General features: G+C 51.7%; 2 protein-coding genes across 8 annotated transcripts in view; one reads left to right on the top strand and one right to left on the bottom strand.

The window, feature by feature from the left end:
• The window catches only part of DHX37 (DEAH-box helicase 37), a 45,557-nt gene extending 28,148 nt beyond the window's left edge, over positions 1–17,409 (bottom strand). For 6 of the 7 annotated variants that reach the window (XR_012420826.1, XR_012420827.1, XM_005572604.3 and 3 more), the window contains exons 1-6: positions 17,199–17,409; positions 11,303–11,472; positions 7,071–7,183; positions 5,228–5,567; positions 2,979–3,127; positions 1,276–1,368 (exon numbers count right to left, since the gene is read on the bottom strand). Coding sequence is in view for 5 of the 7 variants with exons in the window: in XM_005572604.3 (XP_005572661.3) it covers positions 1,276–1,368; positions 2,979–3,127; positions 5,228–5,567; positions 7,071–7,183; positions 11,303–11,472; positions 17,199–17,304 (971 nt within the window). In the remaining 2 variants the exon portion in view is untranslated. The remainder of the gene's footprint in view (positions 1–1,275; positions 1,369–2,978; positions 3,128–5,227; positions 5,568–7,070; positions 7,184–11,302; positions 11,473–17,198) is intronic. The other variant, XM_045366208.2, reaches the window with a different exon arrangement.
• A 5,144-nt stretch (positions 17,410–22,553) lies between these two features.
• BRI3BP (BRI3 binding protein) overlaps positions 22,554–24,596 on the top strand; it is a 39,094-nt gene continuing 37,051 nt past the window's right edge. The window contains exon 1 of the mRNA XM_005572605.4: positions 22,554–22,912. Within this exon, the coding sequence (XP_005572662.1) occupies positions 22,703–22,912 (210 nt within the window). The 5' untranslated portion in view covers positions 22,554–22,702. The remainder of the gene's footprint in view (positions 22,913–24,596) is intronic.

A 24,596-nucleotide genomic window follows, 5' to 3' on the forward strand; every position in this document is an offset into this window, starting at 1 on the left:
GGGAGGAGGCAGGGCACTGGGTGAGAAGGGGCCCCCAGTACTCCATCTCTGCCTTAGTGTCCTCCCAGCCTAACCGACAGACACCAAGTCCCCCGACTGGCGTGCTGACCTGGGGGCCGTGGCTCTGTCCGGCCCACCCCCGACTGGCAGGCTGACCTGGGGGCCGTGGCTCTGTCCGGCCCACCCCCGACTGGCAGGCTGACCTGGGGGCTGTGGCTCTGTCCGGCCCACTCCCGACTGGCGTGCTGACCTGGGGGCCGTGGCTCTGTCCGGCCCACCCCCGACTGGCAGGCTGACCTGGGGGCCGTGGCTCTGTCCGGCCCACCCCCGACTGGCAGGCTGACCTGGGGGCCGTGGCTCTGTCCGGCCCACCACCACATCCTGAGAGCCCAGGATGGGCCTGGCACACTAGATGCTGCCTAGTAACATCTGATGAGTGGGCGGATGAGGCAGGCTCTCACTCTGTGCTCTTTTGTGCCTTCTGGATTTTAGACCACGTTGGACATGTTAGATACAAGCATCTGCATTATAAACACGTGCTCCCAGCCATTGCAAAGCAAGTGCTATATCTGCCTGTTCAAGGTTGCTTTCCAAAGAAAGTTCTACAGACTTACTGCCAGATTTTTTTTTCTTTTCTTTTTGAGACAGAGTTTCACTCTTTTCGCCCATGCTGGCGTGCAATGACACAATCTTGGCTCATGGCAACCTCTGCCTCCCAGGTTCAAGTGATTCTCCTGCCTCAACCTCCTGAGTAGCTGGGATTACAGGCATGTGCCACCACACCTGGCTCATTTTGTATTTTTAGTAGAGACAGGGCTTCTCCATGTTGGTCAGGCTGGTCTCAAACTCCCGGCCTCAGGTGATCTGCCCCCCTCGGCCTCCCAAAGTGCTGCGATTACAGGCGTGAGTCACCACACTCAGCCAAGATTTTGTACTTTAGAATCTTGAGTTTTACATTAACCCGGCAATGCTAGGTACTAGCTCCGTGACTGCCTGCATCTGGCCCCCTGCTCTGTTCTCGAGCCCCTGGATGGGCCACTCTGTCCCCTCCGCATACTGTGCAGGATGTAAGCCGAGGGCCTGCTTGAAGGCTGCCTGCTTGGGCAGGTCCTGGAAAGCTGTCTCCCACAATGATTCCCAGTGCTACACGCAGAGGTGACACTCCACCCAGCACCCTCAGCACAGACGCCGCTCATCTCCTCCTGGGCTTCCCAGGAGGTCTGGGCAAGGCCACAGGACCACCCCATAGTTCCCCCCAGGAAGTAGAGCCCTCACCGCTGGGACAGATTCATCTCCTTGGCCACTCGCTGGGACATGGCCACGGCGGCCACTCGGCGGGGCTCTGTGACACCGATGATGCTGTCTTCACTGGGGGAGGAAGAACATGGCCATCAACAGTGCGTGGCCCCACCTGCTCATCCCAAAGCCTCATGCAGTTCCACAGCAAGATTCACCATACTGACCTGGCGCTCGCCCAGGGGCCATGGGAAACAAGGACAGGCTGCACTACTTTTAACAGCAAAGGGAACAGCCCAAATGCCAACAACATACAGAAAACGGTTCAACATTCACGGTGCAGCGGACACCAGGCAGCCACTAGAAGGAACGGGGCCTGGGGGAACCAGGCTGGGAGCTCTGTTTGCCCCAGTCAAGCACAAGCTCCTCCAGACACAGGAACCCGCCAAGCCGACGGGTGGCTGGTCCCAGCTCTGTGGGAATGTTAATGCCACAGGCCTGGGGCTGCTCTCCCTCGAAAGGCTGCTGAGAGGGCTGGTCCTCGCTGGGTGCCTGAACCTGGACAACAGGAGAGCTCCTTCCATTCCCTGTAAGTGCGGGCCCACCGTGCCCAGGCTGTTTGTGCAAACAGGGTGGTTTATGCCGGACACCTCCTTTCCTTCTAGGCATCTAGGATTTCGTTCCTGCCAGGCAGGGCGGGCTTAGGCTACCCCAATAATAGCCGTGAACCTTGAATCTCTAACAAGCTTCCCTGGTGCAGGGTAGTTTCTGTGTGGCCACAGGTGGCCACTGGAGAATCCAGTGTGTCCTGTGTGAGTCCACCGGGAGGGGACTCTGGAAGCTGGAGCTGGGCTTCCCCCGAACACCACAGGTGCCACTGCCCTCTGCCGATCGCGTCCTTTGCTGTAACATACCATAGCCATGCACGGGATAACAAGCTGAGTCCCGGAAGTCCCCAATTATCGAACCTGCACATGGTCTTGGGGACCCCAACAAACATGGGTCAAAAGTGCCCACAGGGGGCTACACAGTGAAAACAGTAAGCACAGGCCGGGCGCGGTGGCTCACGCCTGTAATCTCAGCACTTTCGGAGGCCAAAGTGGGTGGATCACCTGAGGTCAAGAGTTCGAGACCAGCCTGACCAACATGGTGAAACCCCGTCTCTTGGTCGGGCACAGTGGTTCACGCCTGTAATGCCAGCACTTTGGGAGGCTGACGTGGGCGGATCACGAGGTCAGGAGATCGAGACCATCCTAGCTAACGTGGTGAAACCCTATATCTACTAAAAATACAAAAAAATTAGCCAGGCGTGGTGGCGGGCACCTGTAATCACAGCTAATTGGGAGGCTGAGGCAGGAGAATGGTGTGAACCTGGAAGGCGGACCTTGCAGTGAGCTGAGATCGCGCCACCGTACTCCAGCCTGGGCGACACAGTGAGACACTGTCTCAAAAAAAAAAAAAGGAAAAAAGAAAATAGGAAGCACATAGCTCTATGTGCCAGGGATAAAGTGTGCTACGCAAGTTCACTCACTTAATCCACATGACAACCTTGTGAAGTAGGTGCCATTATTCCCATCTCACAGCTGGGGCCCAGAGAGGTTAAGTAGCTTGTCTGAAGTCACACAGCATGCACAGGGCAGATCCAGGATCAGATCCCAGGGAGCCCCAGGCTCTCATCCACCTTTCGGGGCATCTCCAGTGTCACTGAGGGACCTAGAGAGAACACTGTGTCCAGCCCCTACCTGCTGTAGCCTGCTTCATAGAGAAACTGAGGCACCTGTGTGGTCTTCCCGCTGCCAGTCTCACCACACACGATGACAATGGGGTGCTCGGCCACAGCCTCCATGATCACTTGTTCTTCAGAGAGAATTGGGAGCTTCAGCCGTTCTTCCTGGAAGGAGACGAAGTCAGCACTTGGGCAGCAGCAAGACGACAGACAGTGATGTGACCTCCAGGAAGGTGGCAGCTGACATGTGGGTGCTGAACAGATGCGCTTGCTGGGGAAGGAGGCCTTGACAGCTGGGGAGGGGACCAGGAGCCACGGTCCAGGTGAGACAGAGACAGGGACCACATCCTTCGGGATACCAGGCCTGACCTCATCACATCCTTCGAGATCGGCCTGACCAACATGGTGAAACCCTGTCTCCTGGCTGGGCGCGGTGGCTCACGCCTGTAATCCCAGCACTTTGGGAGGCTGAGGCGGGCGGATCACGAGGTCAGGAGATAGAAACCATCCTGGCTAACGTGGTGAAACCCTGTCTCTACTAAAAATACAAAAAAATTTGCCAGGCATGGTGGTGGGTGCCTGTAATCCCAGCTACTCGGGAGGCTGAGGCAGGAGAATGGTGTGAACCAGGCACAGCCTGGTTGGGGCAGAGCAGTCTCTCAGAGATATGGGAACCCTCAGCTGTCGCTGGTGGGAGTCTCAATTAATGGCATAGTCACTTTGACAAATAATCTGGTGCAAATTTTCTCAAAGTCAAGGGTGTGTGGCCCTGCAGTTCCTCTCCTAGGCACATATTCCAGAGCAGGTGCTTTCTACATTTTTTCCTATGACTCATGAAAAGAAACACATTTTATATCATGACTCAGTACACACACAGACACATATATGTATCATATATGGAGGGAACAGTTCTGTGAAACATGGCTCACCCTAATGCGTATGCAGTGGCGCGATCTCAGCTCACTGCAACCTCCGCCTCCCAGGTTCAAGTGATTCTCCTGCCTCAGCCTCCTGAGTAGTTGGGATTACAGGCACATGCCACCACGCCCGGCTAATTTTTGTAGTTTTAGAGATGGGGTTTCACCATGTTGGCCAGGCTGGTCTTAAACTCCTGATCTCAGGTGATCTGCCCGCCTCCACCTTCCAAAGTGCTGGGATTACAGGCGTGAGCCACCATGCCTGGCCAACAAGCTCATATTCTTAATTTTGTTCTATTTCTATTCTATTTTATTCCATTTGTTGTATTTATTTACTTTTTGAGACGGAGTTTCACTCTTGTTGCCCAGGGTAGAGTGCAATAGTGTGATCTTGGCTCACTGCAACCTCCATCTCCCAGGTTCAAGTGATTCTCCTGCCTCAGCCTCCCGAGTAGCTGGGATTACAGGCACCCACCACCATGCCGGGCTAATTTTTGTATTTTTAGTAGATGGGGTTTCACCACGTTGGCCAGGCTGGTGTCAAACTCCTGACCTTAGGTGATCCACCCGCCTCAGCCTCCCAAAGTGCTGGGATTACAGGTGTGGGCCACTGCGCCTGGCCTCCATTTTTTTTTTTTTTTTTAAATATGAGGCCAGGCATGATGGCTCACACCTGTAATCCCAGAGACTTGAGAGACCAAGGCAGAGGATTGTTTGAGGCCAGAAATTCAAGACCAGACTGGGCAACATAGCCAGATTCTGTCTCTACAAAAAAATAAAAATAAAAAAGTTAGCCAGGTATGATAGCACATATCTGTAGTGCTAGCTACTCAGGAAGCGGAGGTGGGAGGACTGCTTGAGCCCAGGAGGTAGAGGCTGCAGTGAACTATGATCACATCACTGCACTCCAGCCTGGCAGGCAAAACAAGACACTGTCTCAAAAAAAAAAAAAAAGAAAGAAAAGATTAAAAGCTACTCAATTCATGACCCAAAGATGGCTATGACGTCATCTGCAAACACTGCTCAAGAGAAACTTCTGCACACGCGCTCATAGGAGAGGGACAAGAACGTTTAAAACGGCGGTGAAGGTCGGGCATGGTGCTCATGCCTATAATCCCAGCACTTTAGGAGGCCAAAGTGGGCAGATTGCCTGAGCATGGGAGTTCAAGACCAGCCTGTGCAACATGGCAAAACCCTGACTCTACAAAAAAATACAAAGTTAGCCAAGCATAGCAGCGCGTGCCCATAGTCCCAGGCTCCTTGGGAGGGTGAGGCAGGAGGATCACTTGAGCATCGGAGGCGGAGGTTGCAGTCAGCTGAGATCAAACCTCTGCACAGGGTAGCGAACCTGCATTTCCAGGGAGCGGTTCACGGGGATAAAGACAGCAGGCTTGGCCAGGGCCCTGGGCAGTGGGGGTGCTGCAGCTGGAGGAGGAGGAACAGGCATCCCAGCCGGCGCGGGCTGACAGCTGGGTGCTGGAGTTGGCGGCAGAGGTGCCACGGTGGTCCCCGCACCAGCCTCAGCCAGCTCAGCAGCCGGGTCCTCGTCCAGCTCTGACTCCCCCTCCAGCTCCGACTCCTCTGACTCCTCCTCCTCCTCAGCTGAGGGCTGGCGGCGACGCTTCCGGTGGGCACCGCTGAGGCTGCTGATCTTCTCCTGGCCTGGGGCCACCACCTCGTCAGGCTTCCTGTTGAGACAGCAGAGACTTCAGACCCAGAGGCCCCACCTCAGTCCCCAGAGGTCAGGACTCCAGGGCCACACACCTCTCTGCCTCAGGGCCTTTGCACCTGCTGTTCCACTCCCTGAAATGCCCTTCCTACAGATAGCTCCTCTCACTCCACTTAAGCCTCTGCTTACGTGCCAGCTGTCAGGGAGACTCCCTGACCACACACAGACCCCACACCTCTCCCTTCTCCCTCGCTCTTCCCTGCTTCATTTTCTGTTCAGTGCTTCCCAGCATGGGACACAGATGCACTCACCTGATGACTTCCCACAATTACATCTCCCCCCATGACACTGGGAAGCTCCTTAAGAGAAAGGACTTTATTTCTGTGCACTGCTCTACCCTCAGGGCCTAGCAGAGAGCCTGGGACAGTCTGCACTTGATAAACAGTCACTAACTGAACAGTGCTCACAGGCACAGGCCAGGCCTCATGTAAACGAGCAGCACAGGCTGAGTGAGACCACAGAGCCTGGTGGGACTAGGTGGGAGAGGCACACAGGCCATTTAAGGGTCAGCAGCTTGGTGGGGACACTGCTGGTGTGGCCGGATCGTCCAAGTAGTCAAGACTAGGTGGGAGCATGAATTCGCCTTGTCACCCAGGACGGAGTGCAGTGGTGCAATCATGGCTCGCTGTAGCTTCAACCTCCCAGGCTCAGGTGATCCTCCCACCTCAGCTGCCAGAGTAGCTGCCCTTCTGGCTTGGTTGTTCTAAGCCACCGTTGTTTGCAGTAATTTGTTATGGCAGCACCAGGAAGCTAACATATTGGCAAACAGCACTCATGCCTTAAAACACGACACAAACCGGCCAGTATGGTGGCTCACGCCTGTAATCCCAGCACTTTGGGAGGCCAAGGCGGGCAGATCACCCAAGGTTGGAAGTTCGAGACCAGCCTGGCCAACATGGAGAAACCCCATCTCTACTAAAAATGCAAAATTAGCCGGGTGTGGTGGCACATGCCTGTAATCCCAGCTATTCGGGAGGCTGAGGCGGGAGAATCGCTTGAACCTGGGAGGTGGAGGTTGCGGTGAGCTGAGATTGTGCCATTGCTCTCCAGCCTGGACAACAAGAGCGAAACTCCGTCTCAAAAAAAAAAAAAACCACACAACACAAACCGAACAAAACCCACTGACGGGCCAAATCCAGCCCTTGACCACCTAATGGCAATTTCTGGCCTAATCAGCTGTACAAAAGCTGGAGGAGCTGTAACATGGGACTCTACATCGCAGGAAAACACCGACATCACTGGAGCAAGAAACTTTGCTGTCCTGTGTGTCGCAGAAGGTTCAGCAGCATCTATGGCCTTTACCCACTAGAGGCATTTAGGATGATAATCAATTATCAGCCACTCAGGCCACCACAAAGGTATTTTCTCAAATGCTCCACCCCCAGAGGACCCCATCACCTATGCACCCTCCCTAGGGGGCCCTGGAGGGAGGGCAGGGTTAGGAAAGGAATGGCCAGCTCACTGTTTGGTGTGGTACATGCGGTCCCCAGTGCCCAGCTTGGAGGTGGTATAAAAGAGTCTCATCTCGGCTTCGGAAGCCTGGACTTCACTCAGCTTCTGTAGCATCTCTGCTCGCTGGGAAAGGAAACGAGTGTGTTATGCATTTGCCATCATGACCCTCTCCTAAGAAGGGAAGTGAAACTCTAATATAATTTCAGCATCATTAACAACTGGAGTCTTCAAAATCAGAGGTCAAATTGTAATTCTACTGCTGCATGGTGTTCTTCCATCAACAGACACAGCAAGCTTGGCATGGCTTTTTTAACCCCTTTTACAGAATCTGGGGTTGTATAAATGAGGTTCTTTGCAGCAGGGTATCACAGTAGATTATGGCCCACCAGATGTCCATCAACAGGAGACGAATAAAGCACAGCTCAGTCATGTACAGCAGTGCTCCCTAGCCGCTCTGAGGAAGGAGGCGGCTTTGTGTGTCTGATGTGAACTGGTCCCCGAGCTACCCTGAGCAATGCTGTGTGCAGGGGATGTACCCAGTTGGCTTCTTTCAGTTGGGTGAGGGTTTCATGAGTTTTTCCTTTATTGTTCTTGTAATTGTACATATAGGTTTTATACACGCTTCTATGTGTGTATTACACACACACCACACACACACACACACAGAGCAAGGTATAGCACAGTGGGAAAGCATTCTAAATAGGATTTAAAAAGGACATGCCGACCAGGCGCAGTGGCTCATGCCTGCCATCTCAGCACTTTCGGAGGCCGAGACAGGCAGATCACCTGAGGTCAGGAGTTCAAGACCAACCTGACCAACATGGTGAAACCCCGTCTCTACTAAAAATACAAAAATTAGCCGGGCGTGATGGCACATGATTGTGGTACCAGGTACCCGGGAGGCTGAGGCAGGACAATCGCTTGAACCTGGGAGGCAGAGGTTGCAGTGAGCTAAGATCATACCACTGCACTCCAGCCTGGGCGACAGAGCAAGACCTTGTCTCCAAAACAAATAAAGAACATGCTCACAGGTGAGTGAGTCTTCCCCCTGCTGAGGTTCCGGGGACTGCCCATCCACGGCTGCCGGAGAGAGACCCTCAAGCCTCCTGATACAAAGACAGCTCCTGCGTGCAGTGGCCTCACCAAAAGTCAAACTGGATTCTCATGAAGCCTCCAGGTCAGGGTTCCTCAATCTCAGCACTATTGACAGTTAGGCCAAATAAGTTTTTGTTTTTCTGTGCATTGTAGGCTGTTAACAGCATCCCATGGCTCCACCCGCCAGATGCCAGCAGCACTCCCAAGTTGTCACATCCCAAAATGTCTCAAGACAATGCCAAATGTCCCCGGGGCTGGTGGGGGGCGCTAAACTGTCCCAGATGAGAGTCACTGCTACAGATCCAAATACTAATGTACAAAAAACTCAGACGGCAGAGGAGCATGTTTAAAATAAAATTTTAAGGCTGGGTGCAGTGGCTCACGCCTATAATTCCAGCACTCTGGGAGGCTGAGGCAGGTGGATCACTTGCGGTTGGGAGTTCAAGACCAGCCTGACCAACATGGAGAAACCCCGTCTCTACTAAAAGTACAAAATTAGCCGGGTATGGTGGCGCATGTCTGTAATCTCAGCTACTCGGGAGGCTGAGGCAGGAGAATCGCTTGAACCTGGGAGGCGGAGGTCGCGGTGAGCCGAGATCGCGCCATCGCATTCCAGCCTGGGCAACAAGAGTGAAACTCTGTCTCAAAAAATAATAATAAAATAAAATAAAATTTTTAAAATCCAGAAGGTAGGAAATTCTGTAAGACAAACAACAAATAAACTGCAATGGGAAAAAAAAACAAGAGATGGGTGAGGAGTATCCATGAAACAACAGGAAATTTAACCATTTGCTAGATGCTTGATATTAAAATAAAAGATTAGGTTGGCTGGGCACGGTGGCTCACGCCTGTAATTCTAGCACTTTGGGAGGCCAAGGAGGGTGTATCACAAGGTCAGGAGATCAAGACCATCCTGGCTAAAACGGTGAAACCCCGTCTCTACTAAAAATACAAAAAGTGGCCAGGCGCGGTGGCTCAAGCCTGTAATCCCAGCACTTTGGGAGGCCGAGGCGGGCGGATCACAAGGTCAGGAGATCGAGACCACAGTGAAACCCCGTCTATACTAAAAATACAAAAAATTAGCCGGGCGCGGTGGCGGGCGCCTGTAGTCCCAGCTACTCAGGAGGCTGAGGCAGGAGAATGGCGGGAACCCGGGAGGCGGAGCTTGCAGTGAGCCGAGATCGCACCACTGCACTCCAGCCTGGGCAACAGCCTGAGACTCCGTCTCAAAAAAAATAATAATAATAATCATAATCCCAGAACTTTGGGAGGCCGAGACGGGCGGATCACGAGGTCAGGAGATCGAGAGACGATCCCGGCTAACACGGTGAAACCCCGTCTCTACTAAAAAATACAAAAAAAAAACTAGCCGGGCGAGGTGGCGGGCGCCTGTAGTCCCAGCTACTCGGGAGGCTGAGGCAGGAGAATGGCGTAAACCCGGGAGGCGGAGCTTGCAGTGAGCTGAGATCCGGCCACTGCACTCCAGCCTGGGTGACAGAGCAAGACTCCGTCTCAAAAAAAAAAAAAAATACAAAAAGTTAGCTGGGTGTGGTGGCGGGCACCTGTAGTCCCAGCTACTCGGGAGGCTGAGGCAGGAAAATGGCATGAACCTGGCAGGCAGAGCTGGCAGTGAGCCAAGATTGTGCCGCTATACTCCAGCCTGGATGACAGAGAGCGAGACTCCGTCTCAAAAAAAAAAAAAAAAAGATTAGAAGTGCTAATGGTATTCTGGTCATTTTTAAAAGTCTCTACTTACAGAGATACAAATTGAAATATTTATGGATAAAATGCTATGTATAGTGGGTTAAATGGCAGCCTCCCTCAAAGATGTGTTTGTATCCTGGAACTTGCGAACATGATCCTATTTGGAAAAAAGGTTTTGTAGATGTAATTACGTAACTACGTGAAGGATCTCAAGACAAGATGATCCTGAGTATGTGAGTGCGACCTAAATCCAATGAGAAGCACCCTTCGAAGAGACACACGGAGGAAAGGCTGAGGGAAGACGGAGGCAGAGACTGGAGTGACGCAGCCACAAGCCAAGGGAATGCCTGGAGCTGCCAGGAGCGGGAAGAGGCCAGGAATGACCCTCCCCTGAGCCCAGTGAGGAGCACAGCCCTGCCGATGCCTTAATCTCGGACTTCTGGCTTCCTGAGCTGGGAAGGAACAAATTTATACTGTCCTAAGCCCCTCAGTTTGTGGTCATTTGTATGACATCCCCAGGAAACTAGCACAGATTCATTGTACATGGGATTTGCTTCAAAATGACCCAGGGGTGGGAAAGTGACCAGCAGTGGAGATAATCCAAGATTGACCAGGGGCTGATCAATGTTGGAGCTGGCGATGGGCACATGGGAGTTCATCATACTGTTCTCTGTACTCTTGCATATGTTTGAATTTCCCATGACAAACTTTTTTCCTCTATGAAAAATTTAAGGTTGGCCGGGAGCGGTGTCTCACACCTGTAATCCCAACACTTCGGGAGGCCAAGGCGGCAGATCACGAGGTCAGAAGATCAAGAGCATCCTGGCTAACACGCTGAAACCACATCTCTACTAAAAATACAAAAAAAAAAAAAAAGCCTGACGTGGTGGCATGCACCTGTAATCCCAGCTACACAGGAGGCTGAGACAGGAGAATTGCCTGAACCCAGGAGGCGGAGCTTGCAGTGAGCCAAGATCGCACCACTGAACTCCAGCCTGGGCAACAGACCAAGACTCCATCTCAAAATAAAATAAAATAAAATAAAAATTTAAGGTTTGGTAGAGCCAGAAAAGGTGTGGGGGGTGGTGGAACAAAACAAAAAAGGAAAAAAAAAATTAAATGTAAATTTTGAAAAAAAGAAGAAAAAACAATTAAGGAAAAAAGTTGGACATTCTCCAGAATAGTTCAGTTCAGTTCCTCTGCCATAGTAGCTGCATTTCAAGTGCTCAACAGCAACATGTGGTTAGTGGCTACTGCACTGGACCATGCACTGGAATTTTCCTCATTCCAGAAAGTTCTATCAGTTGCACCACAGACACCCCCTCAGGAGGAGAGAGACCCCCCCATCTCTCTCTAGTCACCCCCTTAGGAGGAGAGAGACCCCCCCCCCATCTCTCTCTATTCTGGATAGCCACGTGCAGATCCTGTCCGAGTGGGGCGTACCTGGCTCTTTTTCTCCTTCTGTTCTAAGATTTTCTGCAGCACTTTCCTTTCCTTCTTGGTCAGAGGCTTCTTCTCCTTCTTCGACAGCGGAGGGGCTTTGGTCTTCTTTTTCTTCTTCCCCGGTAGAACGAGTGCGTTGCTCGCATCAACTCCCTTCAAAGTGTCCTTGTCTGAAAGAGCGCAGACAATTATTAAGGCCCCATTCTCCTTGCGGGGGCTCTGGTCCTGCCTCCCATAGTCCCCCTGACCCACACGGGGGCCTCCAGAGCCTGGACACAGGAACAGGGGAGTCTGTGAGGTCAAATCTTTTTGTTTGTTTGTTTGAGACGGAGTCTGGCTCTGTCGCCCCGGCTGGAGTGCAGTGGCGCCATCTGGGCTCGCTGCAAGCTCCGCCTCCTGGGTTCACGCCATTCTCCTGCCTCAGCTTCCCGAGTAGCTGGGACTACAGGCGCCCGCCACCTCGCCCAGCTAGTTTTTTGTATTCTTTTTAGTAGAGACGGGATTTCATTGTGTTAGCCAGGATGGTCTCGATCTCCTGACCTCGTGATCCGCCCGTCTCGGCCTCCCAAAGTGCTGGGATTACAGGCTTGAGCCACCGCGCCCGGCCCAAATCTATTTTCATAACAATACTATGATGTTCTCAAGGCCAGGCGCAGGGGCTCGTGCCTGTAATCCCAGCACTTCAGGAGGCTGAGGCAGGTGGCTCACTTGAGGTCATGAGTTCCAGACCAGTGTGGCCTACATGGCGAAACCCTGTCTCTACTAAAAATATAAAATTAGCCAGGTGTGGTGGTGGGCACCTGTAATCCCAGCTATTTGGGAGGCTGAGGCAGGAGAATCTCTTGAATCTGGGAGGTGGAGGTTGCAGTGAGCCGAGATCACACCACTGCACTCCAGCCTGGGCGACAGAGCAAGACTCTGTCAAAAAAAAAAAAAAAAAAACCCCCCAAAAAAAGAAAAATAATACTATGATGTTATCTTTTTGTTTTTTTGAGAAAGAGTCTCGCTTTGCACCCCAGACTAGAGTGCAGTGGTGCAATCTCGGCTCACTGCAACCTCTGCCTCCCAGGTTCCAGCAATTCTCTTGCCTCAGCCTCCCGAGCAGGTGAGATTACAGGCATGTACCACCATGCTCAGCTAATTTTTGTATTTTTAGTAGAGACTGGGTTCTACCATCTTAGCCAGGCGGTCTCGAACTACTGACCTCAAGTGATCCACCCACCTCAGCCTCCCAAAGTGCTGGGATTATAGGCATGAGCCACCATGCCCAGCCTGATACTCTTTTTTTTTTTTTTTTTTTTTTGAGACGGAGTCTGGCTCTGTCACCCAGGCTGGAGTGCAGTGGCGCGATCTCGGCTCACTGCAAGCTCCGCCTCCCGGGTTTACGCCATTCTCCTGCCTCAGCCTCCCGAGTAGCTGGGACTACAGGCGCCCGCCACCTCGCCCGGCTAGTTTTTTGTATTTTTTAGTAGAGACGGGGTTTCACCATGTTAGCCAGGATGGTCTCGATCTCCTGACCTCGTGATCCGCCCGTCTCGGCCTCCCAAAGTGCTGGGATTACAGGCTTGAGCCACCGCGCCCGACTTTTTTTTTTTTTTTTTTGAGACGGAGTCTTGCTTTGTGGCCCAGGCTGGAGTGCAGTGGCCGGATCTCAGCTCACTGCAAGCTCCGCCTCCTGGGTTTATGCCATTCTCCTACCTCAGCCTCCCGAGTAGCTGGGACTACAGGCGCCCGCCACCTCGCCCGGCTAGTTTTTTGTATTTTTTAGTAAAGACGGGGTTTCACCTGTTAGCCAGGATGGTCTCGATCTCCTGACCTCGTGATCCGCCCGTCTCGGCCTCCCAAAGTGCTAGGATTACAGGCTTGAGCCACTGCGCCCGGCCCAGCCTGATACTCTCTTAAGTGTGTACAGTAGGGCCGGGCGCGGTGGCACACGCCTGCAATCCTAACACTTTGGGAAGTGAGGCCAGGAGTTGGGGACCCGCCTGGCCAACATGGCAAAACCCCGTCTGTACAAAAAATACAAAAACTAGCCAGATGTGATGGCATGCACCTATAATCCCAGCTACACGGGAGGCTGAGGCACGGGAACTGCTTGAACCCGGGAGGCAGAGGTTGCAGTGAGCAGAGATCATGCCACTGTACTCCAGCCTAGGCGACAGAACAAGGCTCTATTTCAAAAGAAAAAAGAGTGTATAGTGGACTAGGCTAAGTTTCCATCTTATCTATCTCTATAATAGTTTGAACGTATACAATCTAGACAAATTTAGAAAAATTCAGTTATCATATCACTCTTCAACTCCACCAATTGCAGAATCTTAGGTAGGACAAACCTTAGCAAATACCTGTGTCTGCCTGACGTCTGATGCTGGGGTTTGCTGTCTGGTGTTCCTGTGTGGGGAGGATGTGATTCTTTTCTTTTTTTTTTTTTTTTTTTTTTTTTGAGACGGAGTCTCACGCTGTTGCCCAGGCTGGAGTGCAGTGGCGCGATCTCAGCTCACTGCAAGCTCCGCCTCCTGGGTTCACGCCATTCTCCTGCCTCAGCCTCCTGAGTAGCTAGGACTACAGGCGCCCGCCACCGCGCCCGGCTAATTTTTTGTATTTTTAGTAGAGACGGGGTTTCACTGTGGTCTCGATCTCCTGACCTTGTGATCCGCCCGCCTCGGCCTCCCAAAGTGCTGGGATTACAGGCTTGAGCCACCGCGCCCGGCCCTTTTCTTTTTTTTTGAGACGGAGTCTCGCTTTGTCACCCAGGCTGGAGTGCAGTGGCACGACCTCAGCTCACTGCAAGCTCCACCTCCCGGGTTCACGCCATTCTCCTGCCTCAGCCTCTGAGTAGCTGGGACTACAGGCGTGCACCACCACGCCTAGCTTAATTTTTTGTATTTTTAGTAGAGATGGGGCTTCACCGTGTAGCCAGGATGGTCTCGATCTCCTGACCTCGTGATCCGCCTGTCTCGGCCTCCCAAAGTGCTGGGATTACAGGTGTGAGGCACCGCGCCCGGCCGAGGTTCTGATTCTTTGATTAACTGTTTGGTTTCTATGTCTTTATGTTACAAAGAGGACAGGTTTTGTGACCCTAATTAAGTACAGTGGGCTGGGTGCGGTGGCTCATGCCTGTAATCCCAGCACTTTGAGAGGCCGAGGCAGGCAGATCACCTGAAGTCAAGAGATTGCGCCACTGCACTCTAGCCTGGAGACAGAGCGAGACTCCATCTCAAATAAATAAATAAATAAATAAATAAATAAAAGAAGGCAATCTGAGTCATGTTCTTATGAGATTCCTCTAGGCCCTGAGAAAGGCAGGAATACATGGAAATGTCCTGTTCTGATGTGAGAAACAACTTTCCCCAAATCTTTGGGTCTGAGAGACCTCAGCCCCTCTGCTCAGATGGTCCAGTTCCAAGTGTCAGTCCAGTGTCTACAGCTGTCTTTGAGGTGCCATCCTGAATTGTCACTGCCATCATAACAGTTGTCCCCCCCGTCCCGGGACACACCCCGCCTCTGTAACCTTTCTTTACGTTTCAAAGCATTCTCGTTTCGGTCACCAACATATTTTCCCAAATTACCACCTCCAAAACTCTGATAGGAGGTAGGACAGCTACCACAGGTTAAATATCCCTTTCCAGAAATGCTAGGGACCAGATGTGTCTTAGATTTAGGAATATCTGTATTCTATTTACTGGTTGAGCATCCCTAATCTAAAAAATTTGAAATCTGTAAGCTCCAATGAGCATTTCCTTTAAGTGTCATGTTGACACTCAAAAACTTTAGAATTCTGGAGTATTTTGGATTAAGGATGCTCAACGTGTGCTACTGGTCCCATTCTGCAGACGTGAAAACGAAGGCACAGAGATGCTAGGGGATCTGCCTCAACTCCCAGCCTGTCTGTGGAACTTCTGTTTTTTTTGAGATGGAGTCTTACTCTCTCACCCAGGCTGGAGTACAGTGGCGCAATCTTGGTTCACTGTGACCTCTGTCTCCGGGTTCACACCATTCTCCTGCCTCAGCCTCCCGAGTAGCTGGGACCACGGGTGCCCACCAACATGCCTGGCTAGTTTTTGTATTTTAGTAGAGACGGGATTTCACCATGTCGGCCAGGTTGGTCTCAACCTCCTGACCTCAAGTGATCTGCCTGCCTTGGCCTCTCAACATGCTGGGATTATAGGTGTAGCCACCATGCCCGGCCTATCTGTGCAACTTCCAAGGACTGAACTCAGACTATCAGATTCCCACTCTGACAGTCTTCCCTATACCCTCACTGCCTTCCAGGTCCAACAAATGTGTGGAAGAGAATGCTGATTAGTGGTGGAAGGAAGCAGACTCCTCCAGCACCCCTGGTGACCTTTCCTTCTGTTCCTAGAATCTTTCTTAATGGCTAAGTCAGCCTGGCCCTTGGGGTCTTAACACAAGTGGCTGGATGAGTTCAATTTTGGAACATGTTTAGTTTCAGGGGCCTACAGGACATCCTTGAACCCACACAATTTCTTCACCACAAGCCTCCTCCAAGAGCACCCCTACTGAGGTGCTAAATGCCCTTCCGGTGTTAAATCCAGTGGTTCTTCGGTCCTTCCCTGATTCCGAAGCAGCACCTGACCCACAGGGAGAGTCCTCCTCCCTGGTCCCAGGGCAATCACACTGTCGCAGCTCATCACACACCTTCCGGGCCACTCCATCTCCCTTGCAGGCTCCTTATTTCCCTCTCCTCCAGGGCTGGACTCATACCCTCAGTCTTCTGACTAAATAAATACCTATATACATGTCTGATTCCAAAATGGATACCTCCACCTGGACTTGCATCTCTTGAGTATCTGAGTCAACAGCTGCCCGCCTACTCTCCCTGCCTGGATATCTAACAGGCTCCAAACTACCCATATCCAAAGCTGAGCTCTTGGTCCTCCCCACGAGCTACCCACTCAACCGCTGGGAGTCATTCTTTGTCACCGCCATTGTTTTTGTCCACAAGCCCTGTCAGCCAGCAGATACTGCCAGCTTGGCCTTCAAAACACATCTTGAATCCCCCCATTTCTCACCTTCCTACTGCTGCCCCCTGGTCCAAGCATCACCTCCACCTCCTCCCCATCCTGGTTCTACCTTTCACCTCTACTGTTTTTTCTCAACACAGCAGCCAAAGTGATACTGTTAAAACATAAGCCCTCATCTGTCCTCCTCTGCCCTCGTGGCTGCCCTTTCCCATAGAGAAAGAGCCCCAGTCCTCGCCAAAACCCCAGTCCAGGCCTGACCTGCCCTGGCCCCCTGTTTTTTCTCCCATCTCCAGGCAGTCACTCAGGCCTCCTTCAGATCTTGACTCTAACAGAGTGATGTCTTCTCCAGCAACTCTATGGGATGCTGCAACCCACCCAATGACCCTTCTGTTTTATCTGCTCACGGTATCCACAGAATTTTCTATATGTTTATTCTTTCCCTGTCTCCTCCTATACAGCAGGTAACTCAGGGATTTTCTAAAAATCTACCTTTCTGCTATGTCTCAGTGCCGAGAATAGTGCCTGGCATGTAATAAGGGCTACTACTAAAAAGGGGTCTGAGAGAAATGTCAGCCAGCCAGAAGTTGAGCAGACAAGACTGGGCTGAAAATACACATTTGGGGGTTGCTGAAGATTATAAAGAGATTATAATCGAAGTCATGGGAAGCGAAGGAACTACTCTTATTTTTTTTGCCAAATTCTCCATGTTACTATTTGAGGGCGAGAGAAACCACGGGTATTCCCCACACACTGTTAAAACTAGGCTGTCACTAAGTCCCTCTCCTTTGGATCATCTGGAATGGGGGGACCCATCCCACCCCTCTGGGATCCTCACCCCAGAGTCCTGGAGGCAGGGCACAGGCCGCCCTGGGAAATTCCCGAAATCCAGCCCCCGTCCGGGGTTGTCTTACCCTCTAGTTCCAGCTGCACGGGGGGCGGCTCGGGGGAGCCCTTCGAGGGGCCGGGACCCGCCTGCTGGCGCCCCTTGATGTTGTACCGCCGGCGCAGCTTCCCCATGGCGACTAGGCCCGGGTGAGCACCACAGCGGGTCGGACCACCAAAGCAACCCGAAACTCAGCCCACGTGGGTTCCCGGACCACCAACTCCGGCCGTGAGACTTCCGGGTTACGTTATCGCGAGAGCTGTAACTGACTTGGCCGATGAGGGGCGGGGTTGGAAGAAAAAACATGTGAGAGGAGAGGCGGAGCCGGGTCGGGAAGGGGGCGGGGCTATTTAGAGGAGGCGGGGCCTGAGGTCCCCGCCCAGGCCGAAGTTTAAGTTTGGGGCTGTTCTCGCTTGCGGTAGTCTGGGTTTAAATATGAATTATATCTACTGATACTAATTTGGCTGCTTGGGAGTGGAAGTGTTTTGCCACCTTTAAAAATACACCTCACCCCCAATACTCCAAACTTCTTCCCCCCAACCCTGGTTTGCGCATCTGCATTTTCTGATATTCCTACAAGAAACGTATTAGTCATGTAGTTTTAAAAAGGCACCAAATATTTCCATCCCAGGGACAGATGGAAGATCTAAAAGGAGGCCTCTACGGGCGCGGTGGCTCACGCCTGTAATCCCAGCACTTTGGGAGGCCGAGGCGAATAGATCACAAGGTCAGGAGTTCAAGACCAGCCTGGCCAAGATGGTGAAACCCCCGTCTACTAAAAATACAAAAAAAGGCCGGGCGCGGTGGCTCAAGCCTGTAATCCCAGCACTTTGGGAGGCCGAGACGGGCGGATCACGAGGTCAGGAGATCGAGACCATCCTGGCTAACACAATGAAACCCCGTCTCTACTAAAAATACAAAAAAATTAGCCGGGCGAGGTGGCGAGTGCCTGTAGTCCCAGCTACTCGGGAGGCTGAGGCAGGAGAATGGCGTAAACCCGGGAGGCGGAGCTTGCAGTGAGCCGAGATAGCGCCACTGCACTCCAGCCTGGGCGACAGAGCGAGACTCCGTCTCAAAAAAAAAAATAAATAAAATAAAAATAAAAATAAAAATAAAATAAAAATACAAAAAAAAAAATTAGCTAGGCATGGTGGCAGGCGCCTGTAATCCCAGCTACTCGGGAGGCTGAGGCAGAGAACTGACTGAACCCAGGAGGTGGAGGTTGGCAGTGAGCCAAGATTGCATCACTGCCCTTCAGCCTGGGCAACAGAGCTAGAGTCTGTCTCAAAAAAAAAATATTAAAGTTGTCTATTAGACATCACATTGTAACACACTGGGAAACAATGCATTATTATTATTATTATTATTATTATTATTATTGAGATAAGGTCTCTCTCTTTTTTTTTTTTTAGAGATAAGATCTCGCCCTGTGGCCCAGGCCAGAGTGCAGTGGTGCAAGCACCACTCACTGCAGCCTTGACCTCTCCTCCCACCTCAGCCTCCTGAGTACTTAGGACTACAGGGACATACCACCACGACCGGCTAATTTTTCTATTTTTTGTAGAGATGGTGTCTCCCTATGTTGCCTAGACTGGTCTCAAAATCCTGGGCTCCAGGGATCCACTTGTCCTCCCAAAGTGCTGGAATTACAGGTATAAGCCACCATGAAGGCCTTAATGACATTTTTAAAAAAGCATAATCAGCGTATCATATCTGTGGGGTTTTCTGTTTATTTTCTTGTTTTTGTTTTTTTGAGACAGACGTCTCTCTCTGATGCCCAGCCTGGAGTGTAGTGGAGCAATCTCGGCTCACTGCAGCCTCCACCTCTCGAGTTCAAGCTATTCTCCTGTCTCAGCCTTCCAAGTAGCTGGGATTACAGGCACCCACCACCATGCCCATCTAATTTTTGTATTTTTAGTAGAGATTCACCATGTTGGCCAGAATGGTCTCAAACTCCTGACATCAAGTGATCCCCCCACCTTGGCCTCTCAAAACGATGAGATTACGGACCTGAGCCACCGCACCCAGGCTCAAATCTGTGTTTTTATGGATTTTGTTGCTTAGGATGACAGTGATCTAAAGTTTCTTTTTTAAATGTGTTTATTTAAATAAATTAAAAGTTTAGAGGCTGGGTGCGGTGGCTCACGCCTATAATCCCAGCACTTTGGGAGGCCGAGGCTGGCGGATCACGAGGTCAAGAGTTCGAGACCAGCCTGACCAACATAGTGAAACCCCGTCTCTACTGAAAATACAAAAGTTAGCTGGGCGTAGTGGCGTGTTCCTGTAATCCCAGCTACTTGGGAGGCTGGGGCAGGAGAATCGCTTGAACCTGGGAGGCGGAGGTTGCAGTGAGCCGATATGGCACCACTGCATTCCAGCCTGGGCAACAGGGCGAGACTCCGTCTCCAAATAATAAAAAAAAAAAGTTTAGAAAACCTTTAAAAAATGTTAAATAGATATTAGTATACTTGCCTATATTTCCTTCTAAAATGTAATATATCAATGAATTACCTTCCAGATGGTATAGACCATCCTAGACAGCAAGAAGAAGGCAGGTACATAACAGAATGGATGGATCTCACAAATACAAAGTTGAACAAAAGCCGGGCATGGTGGCTCACACCTGTAATCCCAGCACTTTGGGAGGCCGAGGCAGGCGGATCACCTGAGGTCAGAAGTTTGAGACCAGCCTAGCCAACATGACGAAACCCGTCTCCACTAAAAATACAAACATTAGCTAGGTGTGGTGGCACGTGCCTATAGTCCCAGCTACGCGGAAGTCTGAGGCAGGAGAATCGCTTGAACCTGGGAGGCAGAGGTTGCAGTGAGCCAAGATCATGGCCACTGCACTCCAGCAGGGCAATAGAGTAAGACTCCATCTCAGAAAATTAAAAATAAATAAAAAATAAAGTTGAACAAAAGAAGCCAACCCCCAGAGTCGTACTGTGTGGTTCCATTTACATAAACTTCAAACACATGAATCCCCTAAATTTTAAGAGGAGCCTAGTGAATGGGAGGGAACAAAGGGAGGCTTTGGGGGAAACTGGTAATGTTTCATTTCTCCATCTGGGTGCTGGTTACCTTGTGTATTCAGCTTGTGAAAATTCATAAAAATTTATATGATTGTGTATTTTTCTGTATATTATACCTTAATTTAAAAGTTTATTGTTATGTTTTGTAGAGATAGGTCTCACTATGTTGGCCAGGCTGGTCTCGAACTCCTGTGTTCAAGCAATCCTCCTGCCTTGGCCTCCCAAAACAGGCGTGTGCCACTACACCCAGAGTAAAAAAAGTTGTTTTTTTTTGTTTTGTTTTTGAGACAGAGTTTCACTCTTGTTGCCCAGGCTGGAGTGCAGTGGCTCAGTCTCGGCTCACTGCAACCTCCACCTCCCAGGTTCAGGCGATTCTCCTGCCTCAGCCTCCCGAGTAGCTGGGATTACAAGCAGGCTCCACCATACCTGGCTCATTATATATATATATTTGTTTTATTTTTTTTTGAGACAGAGTCTCACTCTGTTGCCCAGGCTAGAGTGCAGTGGCACGATCTCGGCTCACTGCAACCTCTGCCTTCCGGGTTCACACCATTCTCCTGCCTCAGCCTCCCAAGTAGCTAGGACTACAGGCACCTGCCACCACGCTCGGCTAATTTTTTGTATTTTTAGTAGAGACGTGGTTTCAGCATGTTAGCCAAAATGGTCTTGATCTCCTGACTTTGTGATCCGCCTGCCTCGGCCTCCCAAAGTGCTGGGATTACAAGTGTGAGCCACCGCGCCCGGCCTCATTTTGTATTTTTAGTGGAGATGGGTTTCTCCATGTTGGTCAAGCTGGTCTCGAACTCCCGACCTCAGGTTGCCTGCCTCAGCCTCCCAAAGTGCCAGAATTACAGACGTTAACCACCGCACCTGGCCTACAAAAAAGTTTTTAAAAAGATAAACAACACAGGCCGGGCGCGGTGGCTCACGCCTGTAATCCCAGCACTTTGGGAGGCCGAGACGGGCGGATCACGAGGTCAGGAGATCAAGACCATCCTGGCTAACACAGTGAAACCCCTTCTCTACTAAAAAAATACAAAAAACTAGCCGGGCGAGGTGGCGGGCGCCTGTAGTCCCAGCTATTCGGGAGGGTGAGGCGGGAGAATGGCGTAAACCCGGGAGGCGGAGCTTGCAGTGAGCTGAGATCCGGCCACTGCACTCCAGCCTGGGCGACAGAGCGAGACTCCGTCTCAAAAAAAAAAAAAAAAAAAAAAAAAAAAAAAAAAAGATAAACAACACAGGAAAAAATGTGCAAAGGATATGAATACATAATTCAAAGAGAAGTAATTCAAATGGCCAATAAATCTATGAAAACCTTACTAGGAATCCAGAAAATGTAAATTCAAAAATAAGAGCATTTTTTATTCTTTGGATTGGCAAAAATTGAGTTTTATTTTCTTGGTTGTCTAAAAAGAAAGTTGGTTAGACTTGATTTGTTTGATTTAGGATGCAAACAGGGTCCTTGCATTGCATGGGTTATTATGGTTCTTAAGTCTTTAAAACCAATTATCCTCCTCTCCGCTCACCTTTTATACCGCTTATTTATTGAACGAACTGGGTCGTTTGTCTCGTTGAATGCCCCACATGATGGAGTTGGTTGGTTGCTTCTGCTGCTTGTAAGTTTTCCTTATCTGCCATATTTCCTGTAAACTATAGGTTTGATCTAGAGGCCCCATCAGGTTCATGCTCAACTTGTCTGGCAAGAATCCATCGCAGGTGGCGCTGGTACTTCCTGGCACTAAGATCGATTGGCGGGGCCGGGACTTCGCGGCTTGGCCCCTCCATTTTCAAGTTCCCCGCCAAATCCTCGCCTCTTGGTTTTACCCATTTCTGATGATCATCGCGTGAATCCATCATTCCATTGAGGGGTGCCAAATAATTTTCGGATTCTCTCATTCATCCTCATGTATTAGCCGGACTGTGCTAAAAGAAAGTTTCCCTCCCCTACTATTTTGGGGCTCTGAAATACAGTTCATTCAGGAAGAGTAGGAGGATGCCTGATGCTTTTTTGTTATTTAAAATTTTCAGAATGAATAAGCTGATGCCCACGAGGGCCAATTTTGGGGTACCATTATAATAAATTCAGGGAGATTACATATATGTCTATTTCATGTTTTCCAATCAGTTGCGGTCACTTCCCTGGTTGAAGCTGTTGCAAGTTTTACAGGCACGGGTTGCTTTCCCACGGATAAGTCAAAAGAAAGAATTTTTTTTTAATTGATGAGAAGCCGTACCGGGTCGGGGCAGGCTTCCGGGAGGCGGGCGCGGGGCCCCGGGGCCGGGTCGCGTCGGTCCCGCGCCGGGGGCGGGGCGCAGCGTGGGCTGGGCCGTCGCGCCTTTGCGCGCGGGGCGGGGCGGGTGGCGCAGCAGCGGCGGCGGCGGTGGGTAAAGGCGCGGCGCGCGGCCCCCGAGCGCGCCAACCCTGCCCTAGCCGGAGCCCGCGGCGGCCCAGCGCACGGCCCTCACCCGGCACCGCGACCCCGCACCCCGCCGGCCGAGCATGGGCGCGCGCGCCTCAGGCGGGCCCCTGGCCCGGGCCGGGCTCTTGCTGCTGCTGCTGGTGCTGCTGCTCGGGCTGCTGGCCCCGGGCGCGCAGGGGGCGCGGGGCCGCGGCGGCGCGGAGAAGAACAGCTACCGCCGCACGGTCAACACCTTCTCGCAGAGCGTCAGCAGCCTGTTCGGCGAGGACAACGTGCGCGCCGCTCAGAAGGTGGGCGCCGGGCCCGCGCCCGCGGTCACCTTGCCCCGGCCGCCGCGCACCTGGCTGCCGGGGCCGGCCTGGGAGGAGCGCGGCCTCCGGGGCGCCCGCCCGGCCGGCGCGCGGGAAGGGGGTCCGGCCTGCGCCTCGGGGCCTGCCTCCTGCGGTCCCCGCCGGGCCTGACCAGTGCAGGTCTGGGCGGCCGGGCCTCGGGCCGCCCTCTCCTCTGCGCCGCGCTTCTCCTTGGACCTTGCCCCCGCGGTCGGCGCGGCCAGAGTCTCTCCCGGCTGCGCTGACGCCTGCCGCGCGTCTCATTCATTCATTCACCGCGCTTGAATGGCTCCTACTGTGAGCCAGGCAGCACGCTGGCGCCCTCGGTCTCCACGCGGCTGCGCCCTCCCCAGCTACCCAGGGTTTGTCTTAGCCTCGCGTCCCGACCCACTTCCCCTGGGACCTTCTGCCCCACTCCTTCTCCTGCTTTGAAGATACTTGGAGTTGTTTTTACTTTACAGGAAAAGAAGGAAGCAATACGATTTGCCCGGTTGCTTTGGGAAACCCGAGTACCTACTATGTGCGGGGCTTTTCGCGTGGAGCCTTTTGTTTAGTTTGGGGAGGTCCAGGACCCTGCAGCCTCCTGGGAAGGGTGTTGAGTCCCAGGAGGAGCGGAGGGAGTTTTCCCCAATTCCTGCTCTCTGGAGCTAGGTGGGATAGGGGTGCCATTCCGGGCCGAAGTCTGCCGACCAGCTCCTGAGAAGGAGGAAGTTCCTGGGGACAGTTGTGTGTGGTATTGCGGTTCCTTTGCTGTTCCTTGGGGAGGAGGGAGGTCTTGCTTGCTGCCAGCCTTCCTGGGGTTTTGGAGTCAGAGAAGCTTGTGTTCAAGTTGGAGCTCTACCAGTTAGGATGGCTTTGGGGAAGTGACTTCACTTCTTTGAGCCTCAGTTTCCTTATTTGTTAAATGGGGATAGTAATCATTCCCCTTCATTGCAAGCTTGTAATTATGAATAGTTGGTACCTTCCTGGCCCAGAATCATGGCTAAAAAATTAAAGTTTTCTGCTCATTGAGAGGGAGTGGGGAATAGAAAGGAACATTAAGGCCCAAATAAGATTGACTGGATGTTCTTACTGGATAAAATGAAAAGTTAATTTGTTAGGAAAACGGTAACTTTTGATTTCCCTCTCCTATGGGCAGGGGCACCTCTTGCACAGGTGGGTCTGTGTCTTCATACATGTAGGGGAGAGAACGCTTTGTAGGTGACCAAGGAGGGGCAAGGAAGCAGGGTTGAACGCCTGAATGTGAAAAGGTTGCCCTGGAGTCTGGCGGGGGCGGGATCTGGGGTGTGAGCCCACGGAGCCTCACTTACTTCCTCTTGATGCTGTTCCGGAGCCATTTGAAGGCAGAAATCATTTGTTTTAGAGCAAAAAGAAGCCTGTCTTTTTCACGCAGGGATCCCCATGTCTCAACAGGATCCCCATGTCTCAACTGATGGCGGTTCCATGTGACAATCTAAGGCCAATAAACATGAAATATGAGTGGATATTTAAGACTTAAATAAGACAGCCTATTCTGGCAGAGCATCTGTGAATCTGGGGGTCAGAGCTCTTCCTGGGGTAAACCAGGGTTTGTACCTTTAATGGAGATGCTGATGATTACTAAGTGCTTTTGTAGATAGAATAACCTTATATAATCCTTAGAATG

Source organism: Macaca fascicularis, chromosome 11 (assembly GCF_037993035.2).
Source record: "Macaca fascicularis isolate 582-1 chromosome 11, T2T-MFA8v1.1".
NCBI lineage: Eukaryota > Metazoa > Chordata > Mammalia > Primates > Cercopithecidae > Macaca > Macaca fascicularis.